The sequence below is a fragment of the Dermacentor andersoni genome, chromosome 4 (assembly GCF_023375885.2).
Source record: "Dermacentor andersoni chromosome 4, qqDerAnde1_hic_scaffold, whole genome shotgun sequence".
Lineage (NCBI taxonomy): Eukaryota > Metazoa > Arthropoda > Arachnida > Ixodida > Ixodidae > Dermacentor > Dermacentor andersoni.
Genome location: NC_092817.1, coordinates 106,173,090 through 106,190,416, shown reverse-complemented (window position 1 = coordinate 106,190,416; position 17,327 = coordinate 106,173,090). Strand labels below are relative to the sequence as shown.

General features: G+C 45.4%; 1 protein-coding gene across 4 annotated transcripts in view; it reads right to left on the bottom strand.

Annotated features, from left to right (window-relative positions):
• The window catches only part of LOC126536561 (uncharacterized), a 161,188-nt gene extending 152,920 nt beyond the window's left edge, over nucleotides 1–8,268 (bottom strand). For 3 of the 4 annotated variants that reach the window (XM_055074097.2, XM_050183578.3, XM_050183579.3), the window contains exon 1: nucleotides 7,462–8,268. In XM_055074097.2, the coding sequence (XP_054930072.2) occupies nucleotides 7,462–7,481 (20 nt within the window). In that variant the 5' untranslated portion in view covers nucleotides 7,482–8,268. The remainder of the gene's footprint in view (nucleotides 1–7,461) is intronic. The other variant, XM_050183580.3, reaches the window with a different exon arrangement.
• Between the last annotated feature and the right edge of the window lie 9,059 nt (nucleotides 8,269–17,327).

The window sequence follows — 17,327 nt, the reverse complement described above, 5'->3', positions numbered from 1 at the left end:
GAGGTACAAGAGGCTTCAGATAAAATATGTCACGAACCACTGCAAGCACTATGCGTGCGAATCGAAAGCAAAATTATCTTGGTTACACATTTCGGGTAACGTACATATGACACATGCGAGGCTTCAGACAAGATGCACCACGAACCGAAGCAGACGCTAAGTATAGCTTGCCATCGCTATAGTAAAAGAAAGCAACGAAGCCACCTTTTTTTCTTCCCTCTCTTTTGTTGAATTTGTTCTTTCGCTGACGTCTGTTGCTGCAAAAGGTGTCTTGCATAACGCGGACACCTGGCAGTGATACCAGCTCCGCTTCCAAGCAGCACAAAAGGAAACTAACAAAAAAAAAAAAAAACAGAAAAAGGAAAGATACGCTGACGAAAACACGCTCACCCGGCTCACGAAGCAACCACAAAATAAGAACGCACGCGACGCCTGACTTTCGTAATTCTGAAAAGAAAAATGAGAAACAAAGTACGGAAAGTAAAATTAAAGGGGAAAGAAATGTCGCGGTTGACGACCGCTCCACATCCACGCACACTACAAGTCTGGGTTCACGCTTTAGAGAAAAGGACAGTAGGAATTCTGAAAGAACAGCAAGCGTCTCATGTGAAGACTAATAAGATAACTTTGGGGCCACTTGCGGTTTCCATTTATTTTTATTTATTTTTTTTTTGTTCTCGCAACTTTCGAATCGTGCACTTACGCAAGAACAGCGAAAGCAAAAAGTAGAAGCGACGTGCAAAAAAAAAAAAGAATAAAAAAAAAGGAAATAAACAAAATAACCGAGTTGTCCTCGTTTAGCGTATCGTTTTCGGGCGAAAGGGAAACGTGCTTGCTCACGAGAAGGTAGGAACGGCAACATGCGCGCTTTTACTACACGTACGTTTCTCTACGCTTCGCGTTAAGGTCACGACAACAATTCACACATTACGCTACAAGCGGGCACTCTCTGTAGGGGGATGTCGTGAACCCAGAAGTGAAATTAGGCAGCAGGAAATAAATGAATAAAAAAAAAGAAGCAGAAGCGCGCGCGAATTCTTGCGCTCGCTACACTCGATTATGCGACGCCTTACCTCAGAGACGCGCATGCAGTCATAAATATGAGTGTGCCGTTTAGTTGCCGTCGGTTCACTGACTCAGCGCGGCATTTAGGTCATATATTAGAATGCCACAAGAACACATTAGCGTACAGGTTCGTCGGGATCGCGTTTTATTCTTTATTTTCCTTCTTTCTTTTGTGTGTGTCTGCTTGCGTGTGTGCGCGTGTGTGTATTGTGTGTGTGCGTGTGTATATGTGTGTGTGTGTATTTTGCTCTAAACGTGTAGTGCGATATTTGATTGTTCTTGGTGGTGGTGAGGAGGGGGGACCGACGTTCTTTGTCTCTTTAATGTATATTTCCTATTCCCCGTAGTCTTTTTGTTTCCTAATTTCTCTCTTTCGAGGCTTTACACAACGCTGCAACCCCAAGTCTTCGGATTACAGGAAAAAACTTCTTACGCTATATATATAGAACTGTTTGTAACAGCAGATGCCCTTCTAACATGACGTTGGACATAAGACCAGTAGCCGGTGAATCAAACACCTTCGTTCGTAGGCTAGCTCGTAGGCCGTATGTCATACGAACGAAATGCTTTGCGAATTAGACCCCTTCATTTATTTTTATTTACGGCGAGGTGTGTTTACTTATACGGCGAGATGTGTTTATTCGATTGATATTTATAGGTTTCCTGCATCCCCTTCTCGCTCCGTGCTCCACGTGGGGTGCGTAAAGTACTTTAATAAATGAAAATATACGTGCGGATGCCATGACGTCAATTATCGGTCCGCGCCCTTGTTTCCCTGGAATGCATGGTACAACAAAATTTATCATTAACCTTATTTTTATCGAAGGCTGGAACTAGGCTGTGGATGTAGCCCCGTTCTCCACGACAAGGGTTTGCATCGGTCGTTAAGGCGAAGACCAAGATTTTGACACTGTCAATGTGAGTGGCATTGTCAAAAGCTGTTTGTTCCTGGCAATTTTTCAACGCTAATGATTTTCTTTTCTTGATGCCACGAGTTCTGTCTCTTTGAGTCACACTCGCCTAAAAAAGAATGTGAAAGGAAAGAAAGAAAGAAAGAAAGAGTAGGCAACGACCTGGCTGCACTCCGGGTAATGGCAACAGATAGAGAAAGAGATGAGTGGCAAAGTTTGCAGATTGAACTGCTTTAATTAAAGCCACAACGATGAAATTTCGCGTTCACTGACCTTCAGCGTCCTTCAGTACGGTTGCAAGAAAAAAGAAAAAAATAACTCGCTATTCTTTCTTTTTTTTATTACTCAACTATGTTTCACAGCACCTCGAAAGAAACTGCTAGAACTTATAGACTCGAGTAAATTGCTGGAAATCATTCTGCCGCGTCGCACTCTCACAGAATTCGAGAACAGGTCTACAAAACAACACTTCTAAATCGAAGAAGCTTTTTTTCATCCCTTCCTCTCCCGCGAATCTCGCACGATTCGATTCGCATTTCACCCGGTTTCGAAACAGAAGCGCTATATCCTCGTCGCCGACATTCCGTAATCCCGACGTGTCGCGGTCTCTTTTCCTCTCTCTCTCTCTCTCTCTCTCTCTAATCTCGCTGGTCTGGCGCGCCTTCGAGGAGCACGCGGGGGTGCCTGTCCAATGCTCGTATAAAGGCTACATAGGGGACGCGTGCGGATAAAATACCAGGCCGCGTCATGAGCACGCGTCAAGAGCGGCGCCTCTTTTGTCTCGACGACCTCTTCGTCCCCCCCCCCCCCCCCCCCCTCATGCCCCACTCTGAATTGGACGCAGACACGCTGCTATCGACCAAGAAATCTGTGTCACGCGAGCGTATACGCGCGACCCGCGAGGGCGCCGCGCAGAAAGCGACAGCGGACTTTCGCTAACACGCTTTCATTCAAGTCTCGCAGAAATGCGCTACATACGTGTAGCAGAGGAACTGCGACACGTGATCAAGAGGGATACACTCGCAATGTGCGACTCTCACTTTTCTGGCGCGCTCTGTAGCCGCAAGTGCTGGACGAAGCTATGTCATTGCACGACGGCACAGGGGCGTGTATATAGGAAGGTGCCACCAGCCCCACAGACCGAGAGTAATGCGCTTCGCGCCTAAAACCGGAGGCATATCGACTGACCGCGGACCGAAATGACGGCGAACTAATGAGCCGTCGAATTCACTTGAACGAGACGTCATCGCCGCGGTTTCCAACGCGCAACATCATCGTTTATGGTGCCGGCCATTTGATGTGATTGTCATATAATTTAGGGGGGGGGGGACAAAACTAATCAACTGTGGCTCAAAATACGTCACACGATCATCATAACTTTTCTTTCCCAGCTTGACGTCTGATTTTTCGTGCATGACTGCGCGCGATAAAAACATAAAATAATAAAAAATAACAGAGGAGCGTGCTCGAGGTTTCGCGTGTCCAGTGAGTTGGTAATGAGGCCACTGACTGATAAAAAGTTTGGGAACCACTATAGCCCGCGTTAACGCTCGGCATTGATAATTCCATCAGTGCTTAGCTCGTTAATTGCGTTCCCAATGCGGCGTGGTATAGATACATATGCAGCAGGCGGTGGGAAAGCCGCTGGATACGGGCTGCCAGTACACCTTGCCAACGTTTGCGCAGCACAAAGAGCGTAACAGGAAAGGCCAGGTAAACACTTAGGCTTTTGTGTATTTCTTGCCTTCTTTTCTTTTTCTGTCTTTATCCGCTACATGCCTCGGCGTTGCGTGCTGGGAAGGAAGAAGCTCCGCATACTTTTCCTGGCTGGAACAAGGATCATCTCGACGTACACGGCGCTAGAAAATTACGTGGCCCCGCTTACGTTCAACACAGAGTAGAACTCTCTCTCTCTTTTTTTTTTTTTTCTGTAGGGCAGGCTATATGAAAGGACCACACAGCGCATCTTTCTAACGAAGAAAACTTGCAAAGAGGGTAGTTGGTTTTGCATAATGACCGCAAATGACTCCACGTTCCTCTCGTGTCTTCACCGCGTTCTGTCCCGACTCCTTAATAAGCGCAATCGTTAACTGTGTTTACGCACCGTACGACAGGTCGCTCGTGGAAGCATGCACGATTTCGGGCGCTTATAGCCCTGACGTGCAAAAAGCAAAGCGCAAACTGCAAACGCACGTGAAACACGAACACACGTGTGCAAAATGCACACATTTTGTTGGTGGTCGTCAAATAAAGGAGTCCTTGGTTTCCCTACAAAAGGTGTGGCGAGTTGCACGATAAAGTTCAAATCAACCGCATTTATGTTAACCACTTCAGAGTGCAACTCCTCATTTTACTGTCCTGATTTGAATGGTTCTCTTCGGTCTCAACATATATAAACCGCAATACGTGGCTCATCAACATTTGCGTCTCTCGGCTTTGTAATAAATTTCGAGAACTGCTGCCAGGCGTAGCTACGCAACGTAACTAGGGTAACTTATAGTGCAAAGTGCTTGACAGACACAACTCCAAAACAAAGGACTGTATCATTACTACGTCACTTTATAATTTGCCGTAGTTGGAATGCAAGTCCAACCAGCCCAACGATCAGTCCTTCTGAAGGCCCTACGCATGCGAGACCAAAAACGTTTGACTGAGCGTTCACCATGTCAATCCACCTGCCATGACATCACTTATTTTAAGTTGTCCGCACGTCATCGTCGAGTGCACATTTGACCACCTAATTCACCATGTCTGAAGGGCGCACGAAAAAAAAAAAAAAAAATGCGATTGGTGCTTTCCTGCGGAAGCCACAATGAACACCAATCACTGACGGTCGCAGCGCGGACGCGCAAGTCGACCGAGCTTGAGGCATAACGTTAGACGAAACGTATATCTGCTGATCACGACCATATCCAGTCAAAGAAAGCAAAGGGGGAATTGTTCATTGCTTTAATTGAAATGTAGAAATTGTAAGATAAAGGGCGATGAATTTGGACGAAAAAATCGACTTGTCGCCAATGGGAGGTGAATCCACATCTCCTCAACTGGAAGATGTCGATTCGGCTCACACCGACGGCAAGTTGTTTATCCTTTCTGCAGTCAGAATTAAAACAAACCGATAATTTCCCCTATGCTTCCCTTCGCTTCGTTATGTGTTGGCTTCACATGATTGCGGCTAACAAAATAACCAGGCTCCTGGGTTCCCTGCTCCTTTTCCTCGTTCATGTCTGCTTACGAACGTTCGGGTTTGTACTGGTCCGCCATCGTCCTGGAAACGCCAGGCTTGGCAAGTATCAAGCCACAGACTTCTGGTGCGGCATAGTAACTGGGTCCGTGTTCACAAAAGGCTCTTACGCTTGCATTAAGAGAAAACTTCAGTCAATCTTGATGCTAGACGGACTATTTAGCGAAGGAGGCCAGCCAACGGCAAAGAGCACTTACGGACGAAGAGCTTTGTGAATACGGCCTCCGGTGTTAAGTACGTGTCAAAGCCTTGGACAAGGAGATGGGGAAATAAAGAAGACAAACACAGAGGCTTGGGTAAACAAACAAGATTCCGACAGAAATACGAATAGAAAGTTCGGGATCGACTGCCGCTCAATGGGGTTGACAAAGTTGTCCTGGATGGGATGTTTACAAACTACTGTCGAGGACGACTGAAACTCTGCAACGCGATATCTCAAACCCTAAGATTTTGATAAAGCGCATATATGGGCCCTTGTGCGACACCCATCAACAAGATACGTGCATTCTTCGCGTTCGTGTTTAAACATACCTGTTCGCGTTTCATTTATGCACAACAGTGCATTCCCTATAATGTGACGTAACGGTGCCTCCCTTAAATTATTTGCTCGGTTTTCGCGACCTGCCACTTTTACAGATCGTTCTGCATGAAGTATACAGTACCTTACACAAAAATTATGGTTCGTCATATTGTTTTCTGAGCAGAAGTTTCCGTCTTTGTGAAAAGGCGTTAAAATACACATTTCTTGCATTTATTAGGTTTATCTATAGCAATCGTGTGCAGCATTAAGGCAGGCCTAATTCCTTATGCTTTGGTTACGTAAAACTTAAGCAACCTCTGTCAAATGGTCCTGCAGTTCAGCAGTGCAGGTCGGAGCCCGATACATCAATACTTTTAGCACAATACTGCACGAAAAGTTTTCTCTCTCGATTCCGAGGTATCATTACGGTACTTGGCCGGACTCCTCACAGCATGAATCTTTCGTTTTGGTACTATCAAATCAGAATAACCTCAATGTATCATTAGTGCAAGCTGACGCCCCCCCTTGATACGAGCCTCAAAAACTTCCTTAAAGAACTGTTCTGACCAAATATTCTGATGGTAGCACGAGAAGTTTGCTGTTATCATCAAACGATTCACTAGGCGGAGGAACACAGCCTCGTAAGGCCAAAACTGCTGCAAAGTTCATCGGGTCGCGCGCATTGCGAATGCATTATTAGATGTTCCATAATGAAAGGTGTCGTCCACCATCACCGTCATCAATACCATCGTCCATCAACTTGCAGTTGTTTATAAAAGCTTCAGTTTTACACATAAGCTGCGTTTCAGCTTCTCTTATTTTAGCTTCTCCATTTCTTGACGGGAGAGAAGTCCAGCCAGATTGAATATCCCTCGTGAGACTTACCTGCGGGGGCCTGTTTGCACGGGCGTCTGCCAGCTGGCACAATGACATGATGTCAGACCTCAGTTAGGGGTGAAAGTCAACCGCTTATCAATGGAGCAAATACGCTGCTTTTAAGACCTTTTGTGGCACAGACTAAATCATTACTGTCTTTATGCCGCTTACGGCTCCAATCTCGACATTCAACATGCACGTATCTATGTTGACTGCAGTATAGCCTCAATAGAACCGTGAGTTTGCATTGAAAATGACTCTTTCCTACCACTAAGTTAGATTCCGGCCTGTCGACAATCACGTCATCCGACAATTGAATATTTCGGCTTAGCACATTCCCGACGAGCTTAATGCAGGGTAACTTCGAAAAACAGAGCCATATCGCGTATATTAATTTACATTTCATAATACCAAGCGCGGATATAAGTTTTCAAGCGGCGTTGTACAGTCATGTCGTTTGTGATGCAGGAACCAGCTTAGAAAGGTCCACGAGTTCCCGCGGAACAAAAACAATAAGTGGAACGAAAGCCGAGTGTGCCCGGCACATGTGCACCCAGCAACACACTCTCAATTCGGTGAACGCTCTGGATTAATAAAGTAGTCCGTTCAGTCACAACAGCCCCATAGGTCGACGACCAAGCAACCAGAACAAACTACAAAAGAGCACACCAAAGTGGAACGCCCGTGATTCCGGACCACTGCCGCGAACTATGCGCAGTGCAAGCTGTTCTGAACCGACCACGGCTTCTCTCCTTTTTTCTTTTCTTGCCCGGGAGGTCACCGTAGCAAAACAGAAATCACTAATAAAAAAAGTTCCCGGACCAGACGGAGCAGCAACAACCCACCTGGTCCGGCCGGGCTTCATGCTGACGGCGTCTCGCTGTTGGCGAGCGAGCGCGGAAGAGCCGTGACGAACGACGCGACCGACCCGGCGCGGCACGCAGGGATGATATCCCGGTCGATGACGGCAAGCTAGGGTAATCCGTGCGGCGCCTCTTCTTCTTCCACAAGCACAACCTCGGCGGCGGTGACGGTAGTACTCGAACAGAACTCGGTCGGCGACGGCACTGCTGACCGGACCGTTGCGGAGCTCACATGTCCACGGGGCAACGAACCACCACTCATCCGGAGATGATGCGCGGCCGCGACACAGAAAACAGGTAGCGGGGAGCCACGTCCGCCACCGGCGGCGGTAGAGCCGGTACTGAGGATCGAGGCTTCTTAACAACTCGGGAACTACACAGGGAAAGAGAAGGTTCTGCGACGAACCACAACACGAAGCGGAGTCGGTAAGCCTCTTCCTGCTGCTGCTGGTAACAGACGTCTCTCACCAGGAATCACACCGGTCCACAAGTATTCCCGGCAGAGGAGCGAGCAGCAGCGTCCGGAAAGGCGATAAAAGAAAGGCAATGCACCACACGCGCACTATACTGTCGATCCGACACCTTCGCGGCGAAGCACGCAATCCCAGCCGGGGATGGACACCACAACACAGACCGTGCCGCCGCGGATTCTCACACGGGCGAGCGAGACGACGACCGGCCGCCAGCTAGCCAGCCCCCCCGTCAGCAGCAGCCCACTTCCCCCTCACCTGTCCTGCCGAGCTCAGCGGAACACGGCGGTGTGCGCTGCCAGACGGGCAGCCAGAAGGCGAGTAGGTTGCGGGCCGAGAGCGCACCGAGGCAGAAGACCGGAGAGGGGGTCACGTGACTTCCACCGGCACCGTCCGGAGCGAGGGTAGAGCAGCGAGGGGGGGATAGATGAACGTACAGCGAGAGGAGGACTGCGGGCGAGGAACGAGTATGGGCGTGGAACGTTGGTGGCAGCGGTGCAAAAGAAAAGCGAAACGACCGCTGCTCTCGGCTCTACCTGCGAGCTTTCTTTTGTGTACGCAGCACAAACAGCACGAGGTGCACCTTGTGGAGAAACCTCTGCTGAGTCTGCTGTTGGCTGGCCCACTGGAGGGAGGCGAACCGTCGGTCGAGAGGGAGATCGGAGATTAAAAAATAAATGAAGAGCCCGTGGTCGTATTTGCGCAGACACAAGTGTACTCACATGACTTGCCCCGGAGGTCCGATGACAGTGCAGCCGCAGCAGCAGCTGGTGGAGCAGAGAGGAAGTGCACGTACTCGAAGCGCGCCGACGCGCGCGAACTCACTGTGTGCGCCAGGCAGCTAAATGTACACACAGCGTTGCCGCGGCTGCTGAGCCAACCGGCGGGGCTCAGTGCGCCCTTCGATTGACCCAATGACTGCCGCCGCCTCTGAATACACAACGATGAACTACGTGCCTTTCGGGACCGTGCAAAGAGCAGCGGGATGGAGAGTTCGCGAAGAGAAAGTCGGAAGAAGGACGGTCCGGTGAGGCTGGATATGGAACGTGCGTAGGCCTGATCACATACATCGGGCCACAACGGGTACTTCTATGTCGCTAACGAAACAAAGATTCTTAAAACTCTCTATACAGGAGCCTTGAGCTCTACTCTATTTCGCGCGTACGCAGGTAATCGGTGTTACCCATGTTTCGAAAGCGTGCGCATGTATCTCCAGAAGTTATGAGACAAGTCCAGCGCCTTTGCGAGTGCAATCCTAACGTGCCCTGTAAAAATTTACCCAATTCTCTATCCATTTTCTCCCCAGATGGTCACAGCCAAAAGAGGGCGAGGGCCGTACCGTTTATTATATATATATATATATATATATATATATATATATATATATATATTAATCTACAGAAAACTAAAGTAATGTTTAACAGTCTCGGAAGAGAACAGCAGTTTACGATAGGCAGCGAGGCACTGGAAGTGGTAAGGGAATACATCTACTTAGGGCAGGTAGTGACCACGGATCCGGATCATGAGACTGAAATAACCAGAAGAATAAGAATGGGCTGGGGTGCGTTTGGCAGGCATTCTCAAATCATGAACAGCAGGTTGCCACTATCCCTCAAGAGGAAAGTGTATAACAGCTACTCCTACCTACAGCTATCGTATTGGAATGGCGGATTCACCAATGTGCGCTAAGTGCAAGTGTGAAGAGACCATCAGTCACCTTCTGTGCCACTGTTCTCGCTTCGATAATCAACGCGAGACTCTCCAGTGTGCCTTAAATAGACTGGATGACAGGCCATTTACGGAAGCGAAGATCTTGGGGGCCTGGCCTCATAGTTCATTGACCCAGAAGGCAGTTCGAGCGCTTTTTCGCTACCTGAGGGAAACAGACTTGAGTGCCAGACTGTAGACATCCTACACCTAAGTTCTCTCTCTCCCTCTTTCACTCCCCATTCCCCTCCCCACGTGTAGGGTAGCAAACTGGACTCAGTCTAGTTAACCTCCCTGCCTTTCTGTCTTCCCTTCTCTCTCTCTCTCTCTGTATAACAGCTGTGTCTTACCAGTACTCACCTACGGGGCAGAAACCTGGAGGCTTACGAAAAGGGTTCTGCTGAAATTGCGGACGACGCAACGAGCTATGGAAAGAAGAATGATAGGTGTAACGTTAAGGGATAAGAAAAGAGCAGATTAGGTGAGGGAACAAACGCGGGTAAATGACATCTTAGTTGAAATCAAGAAAAAGAAATGGGCATGGGCCGGACATGTAATGAGGAGGGAAGATAACCGGTGGTCATTAAGGGTTACGGACTGGATTCCAAGGGAAGGGAAGCGTAGTAGGGGGCGGCAGAAAGTTAGGTGGGCGGATGACATTAAGACGTTTGCAAGGACAACATGGCCGCAATTAGTACATGACCGGGGTAGTTGGAGAAGTATGGGAGAGGCCTTTGCCCTGCAGTGGGCGTAACTAGGCTGATGATGATTATATATATATATATATATATATATAACAGTTTCAACAACCAGCGCTTTGGAACACTCTCAAAGAAGAAAGGATAACAGGACAGGAAGGAAGCTGAAAGAGGTACATTCCTGTAGACTTGTCCATTTGCAGAGAAAAAAAAAAAGATTCTTTCCTCCAGCCCATTTTCTTTTCTCTTCCAAAGCGCTGTCTTTTTCTCCCTGACCACTGACAATTTGTGCATCACCATCAATTTGTATATGTGCGAGGTTATGTTATGTGCAGCTTCAGAATTCGGTTCATAAGGGGGTGGATGTCGATACGTCTTCTACATTCTACAGCTGCGCGACCACAAATGAATGGCCATGGGAATCCTAAACGCTGACGCCATCGATCTCGGAACGTGGACAACAACTCTGTTATGGATGGATGGATGGATGGATGGATGGATGGATGGATGGGTGGATGGATGGGTGGATGGGTGGGTGGATGGATGGATGGATGGACGGACGGACGGACGGACGGACGGACGGACGGACGGACGGATGGATGGATGGATGGATGGATGGATGGATGGATGGATGGATGGATGGATGGATGGATGGATGGATGGATGGATGGAGGACAGGTCGAGCGGTACCGCCCGTCCTGTCCACTCCTTCGTGTTAAGTCCCATCTGAAGTCGCGGTTCTTTTCGTCTTTAAACATGTCGTACCATCTGACCCAAACTCCCCCCCCCCTCTTAACCCAAAATTGACTTCGTCCACCCCCAAAATTAGGGTGACCCACCCTCAAAATTGACTTTGCCCAAATCGAGCATGCATGACCAAGTGAAAAGCATCGCGCGGAACAGTCGTACTGCTATCGCATTCAATGCACATAAGGAGACTTAATTGCCCATGTAACTTTTTTTTAAAGGTCGTAGTTACAGCACTCTTTGAACTTTGCGCACACATTACTTACAACCGTCAATTTTATTTCCTGAAATATCAACGAGGTAGCTTTTATAGTTCATCGAGGATACCGGGGAAACCGAGTACAATCTTCGAATCGCGCCCGGAAACTTATCGAAAAAGGGAGGGTTCAATAATTCTTTCGAACGCTTCTTTTCAAGTCATAAACGTGAAATTTTCGCCGCGCAGCAGCATACACTGGACAGAATTCCCCCTATATTCACTGAACTTGAAGTTGTGGTCTTGTGCAACTGTTTTGCGAGCCTGGGAAACATCGCGGATAACGGCGGATATATCATGACACTCTCGAACGCTTGAACAACTGTCCACAAATACTGTGCACAACCTACACTGATTAAGCATTTATCTTTCTTTGGTCCCTCTAATCATGCATCCTACTTCAACGAAATATAAATAAGGTCTCTCATTTCCGGGTTATATATATATATATATATATATATATATATATATATATATATATATATATATATATATATATATAATTAGGGGCCAAGAGAGACAGGTCCTCCCACTCTTTCTTGTCTGTTATCTTGTTTTACTGGTTCTCAATATACGCTCTTCCAACAAAATTAATTCAGTACCAAATAAACGAATCAACCATGGTTCTTTAACGTAGTGTCGTATAGGGTAAACATCTTCTCAACGTCACAGCTATATGCGTGCCGTTCGCAACAGAGAGCAACGTCAGCGCTGTGTTAATTCGCGTTACCGTCGTTGACATCTGCGTGGCGTGAGGGAAATGCGGTATAATGCGCTTTTATCGTATTCATAAAAATACCGCTACTAAAAAAAAAAAAAAAAAGCAACACGCATTGGTTCACTCAACGGCGGCAGACTTCGAATATATTTAACATATACGCCAGCTTTCGCTCTAGTGTCAAGGGAGAACGAGGCATGTACCATAATCGTGCATTAACAATGTTAATGCTATTATATATCCCGGCCACTTACTCGCAGAAGGTGGGCCGCCTTAATTAGTTTGTATAACACCCGCATTTATTATTATTCTTTACCAAAGAGCAAACTTCCGGGAGACTTAGTCGGCTTCAAGTCGGTTTTCGTTAATTTTGTTCGGAATGCAAGAATCTAAGTTATCGGATTTTACCCGAAAACGAAGGACCCTAAATATATATTTTTATCAATAAGGCTTCGACCATGGCAAGTTAGTTTTACATCGTTCTGTTTATACTGCGCTGTTCACAAGGACAAAATAAGTGAAACGGACACACACCTGCGCACTGCTTTCAACTGTTTATTATTCGCATGCACACGTCAAATGTATACAGCATAGGGTGACGGAAAGTGAACCCAAGACATCAAATGAAAGTTGAAAGTGGAAATTATTTGAGCACGTTTGATTTCACAATGACAAGTGTGGCTTGATCTAACGATCGTCCACGAATCTAAATGTTACTGCTCGCAGTGCCACAGAGCGTGCGCTAACGTGGTTTCCCGAGTAATATTTTAGCGTGAAATAAATAAGGTTACAAGATTTCGCGTACTTTATTTTTTTACATCTTCAGCAAGCCAAAGCCTTGGTCCTATAGAACTCTATAACCCAAGGAAAAAAACAGTCACAATCAGTTAACCCTCAGAGCATCGTAAACCATTTCATATATAGACCTCTAAAACCCAAGGAAAAAAACAGTCACAATAAGTTAACCCTCACAGCATCGTAAACCATTTCATATAATAGATTTTCTAGAGCCAGTTTCGGTTTCTGGTAAGGATGCTGTATCGTGGCGTCACAACACAGTATCCTCCTGCGAAACAAAACCTAAACTGACAGTAGAAAAGCTATCATATTAAACTTCTACCGGAGCTCAGTGGCTTGTCGCTATTTCTTCTAGGGTCTGGAGGTGTAGCACTTTATTTAACGACAGAAATGAACAGTCTAAAATATCGTGTCAGTCTTCTTTTTGTTTCTTGGTATATATGCTTTCACTATACTTTTACTATATTTTTTACAGCTTCATAAAACAAGAACAAAAAAAAAAGAACGATAGGCGGGTGACGACGCCACCTTGAAGTTCGTGCAACGGGACGCTGTGACGTCATAGATTGTGACAGGGTCATATGCTCGGGCCTAGTTAACCTTTTGTTGCAGCTGAAGAAAGATTCACTACATTGCACTCCAATAGAACGAAATACCGAACCTGGCATGTTTCAATATGTTTGAGTGAATCATAGCGGCTCAAATACGAAAGTGTATATACTTGGAAATCGCGGTGTCGTTTACCAGGTGTTCCATCGAACACTTTCAAAATTTTTAAAGGTTGCCTGTGGCAGATAGTACTATTCTAGTCCATCAGCTGGTACACTCGATGAGGCAGACATGCACAAAAAAATGAAATGCATGATCGATTAATTAAGAGAAATTCACTCATTTAGTTTTTAACGAATGACCTTATGGCCCATATTGCAATTTACAAATGATAGCCGTGGAGTTCGCAAGGCGGATCCACTTGGAACGAATTCTCAGGATGACACCAGTTCAGAGATAATTCTCGAAATTTGCGGAACATAATTACTCTCTTTATTTACATTGCTAGTTTGTAGTAAATTGTAGAATTTGTGTATATATCTACAATGGAATTGCATAACATTTCATTTCTTGTATGTGCGCTTTCTGGGCTTGAAATGCTATTTGGAGCAAGAGCCCTTGTCAGGCTATATGCCTATAGCTCTTGCTTCACTTTCTCTTGTATTTTGAAAGAAAGAATAAACAACTGCTTCTTCTTAAAATATGCACTTGGCGTTTGAGTAACCTTACAAAACGCCGTTTTATGCATTCATTATGAATGCATAAAAATCTTTAAAAATTTTTTGGAAGTGTTTGCCTCCCCCCCTCCCCCCCCCCCGTCTTCCGGCGATGGCGAAGCCTGCCTACGCCCCCCCCCCCCCCCACACACACACACACAAGCGCCTAAAATGTCACTGCCAGAGCTTTGTCATCAACAATTTATATTGACTTTTCGAAAGCCTTTGATTTAATCAATCATGACTTGTTAGTAAACAAACTAAACCACTACGGTATAAGAGGGATTCCTAATTCTCTGATACGGTCTTACCTACAACATCGTAAACAAATTGTAGCGCACAATGATGCTCTGTCTGATGGCCAATACATAAAATCGGGCGTGCCGCAAGGCAGCATCTTAGGCCCTTTGTTGTTTTTAGTTTACTTAAATGATATATTTTACACTAAGCTACCGGTGAACCTTACTGCCTACGCTGATGACCTTACGGTGCTCATTACGGGTAGTAGAGAAAATGACTTATCCTCTAGAGGTAATGAGTTTTTGCAATACATGTGTCAGTGGTCGCAGGACAATTACCTAAAGGTGAACACAAGCAAAACTAAAGCCATAGTATTTCGAGCGAAAAACAAAGTTGTAAAAGATGTTATGCTTAGGTTTGGGAACAACTATATTGAAATCGTGCGTACTATCAAATGTCTGGGAGTAACCTTCTCGGAATCGCTTAATTGGGATGCCCAAATTAATAACATAAGATCAAAAATGAATAAAGTGAATGGGGTGCTATGTCGTCAACGGTATGTGCTATCAACAAGAATTAAACTATTAATCTACAACGCTTTCTCAGTTCCAATACTTAACTATTGCCACACTGTCTGGGGCACAAGTACGAAGCATAATTTATCCAAGATTATTGTTCCTCAGAAACGTGCGATAAGATTAATTGCTAACATACCATGGTATGCCCACACAGAAAGCTATTATTCTGAGTTTAACATCATTCAAGTGCCTAATCTTTATGCCTTCAGATTAATTCTTATGTACAAGAATGCTATTAGAACAAACAACGCAGATATGTTGACACTATTCAACCTTCAAAGCCATGTGCCCATGTACAATGTACGCCGATGCACCGCTTGGTCTACACCGTTTTGTCGGACTGTGTACCGTTTTCAATGAAGCGCCTATAAACTTCCCTGTTACCTTAACACACTTGAACGTAATAACATCTCACTGGAAGAAATATCGAAAAATAAATTAATTAGTGTTTTGCCGCTCCTGCACTAATGTATGGTGTTTCATTCTGTTTTTGTATGTCGCGCTATTGTTTCTTACATCATTCAATGTTAACAAATGCACTAAGGCTGTTGTCAATTTTGTACGTATATTTTCTTACTGATCCCTACTGTATTTTTTGCCCTTGTACGTTCACAAATTTTGCAATGTACTCCAATGTTTCTAGTATTCTCTGCGTTTGTCATGATTAAGCTGTTTCTCGTCATACTGTCTTGTGGGGCGTAATGGTTTTTTTTTTCAAGCCGCTGCATGCGGCTGTTACCCTTACGTCCGCTCTCATTCTGTATTCTGTGGAAAGAAAGAAATAAAGATTATTATTATTATTATAAAAAAAAACATCATAAGCTTACCCCCCCCCCCCCCCCCCGTCCACATGCCTAAAATGTAATTTGTCACCTACATCATTTGAGGTTTCTTTTGAGCTGCCTAGACCTTTCACTTAAAATTTTATTATGGCTAATAGCTTACTGTGTCATTGTTGGTGCGGACATGCTGGGTTTTTAATTCATACTTTCGCTTTATTTCTGCAAATCCGGGCAATAGGAAGACAAGTGCATTAGAAACACTAGCGGCGGCTGCGTCATCCGTATTTTCTCACTTCAACATTGTTTTAAATTTCCACTGTAAACACCACGCACATACACAATATATTTAAATATACACACAGGACAAAGCTTATTATACTTTTGAAAAAGAAGGCGGTAGCCAATTAAAAATTATTTCTCAAGGTATGGATAGCCTATGCCAAGAGAATGAATATGTTGCTGTATGTTCGCTTCGAATTGCTTTGCGTGCTTTTTGACCTAGAAAAAAACCTGCAGACTTCAGTGACCCTGTCGGCAGAGTCTTTTATCAACGGCGTGTGACATGCACATGAATGATATGTGCCTTAGTGTTGCTTCTCTTTCCAGTAAGCAATGTACTCATAAAACATACTCTTCTAATATTTACAACATCAATTAGTGATGGAAACGTCACTTGCACGCAGAGGTCATAAATATGTAGTGGGAATCCCGATTAACTATCATGAGCCCAGATCTTAAAAAAGGCGCAGTTGCGTTACTCGAAGAAAGCCTATTGCATATTTTTCCGGTACAGTGGAGTAGCTGCCAGTCATTTTTTTTTCATTACTGAGATTTAATTAGGTAATTGTAATTATTTATCCAACTCGAGACGTACTATCCTAATAATCAAAGTATCAATGAGACATTTGTAGGCACAGGCAAGGGACATTTAACTGCGGCATTTTCAACGACGTACTAATTGCGCACTAATTATTTCCGACTCATAAATGAACTCTACGAAATATGAAAAATACCACGTGACTATGCGCTCCCGTGTACCCACTTCATAAAGCAGTGCCCTCGAACAAGCTCTCTCGGAGTTATCCAGAATGAAATAAAGGAAATAAAGAAAGAACATCGTGATCGAGCTAGTTCTTTATTTGCATGCCGTGCCCCGGCTGAAGTAACACGTCGCGTTTGCTGTTAGTTTGAAACAAGCTGTGACAGCGGTTGTCTTAGCGTAGATAAGGTACACGGATGGTTTATTGCTTTTTTGTCAGTCATGGAAGTGTACGTGACGGTAGACCAAACACATCGGCTATCAGCAGAAATTATGAAAACCTGGGAGAGACCGGCAGCTCCCAACAACAGCGGTGGAGGACTCCGTTTTTGAGTCCTAGCCTACGCACGGATGTTCAAGCATTTATGGCCTCAAAGTCTCATGCTAGCGCGCGGGACGTGACCGCCCAGGCACCAATTTCCAAGTCATCAGTTAGGAAGATTATAAATGACGAGGCCTTTCACCCGTACCACCTTAACCTACACCAATGCTTAGAAGATAGGGACCTTCACAATCGTCTAGATTTCTTGAACTGGGTCCTCACAAAAGC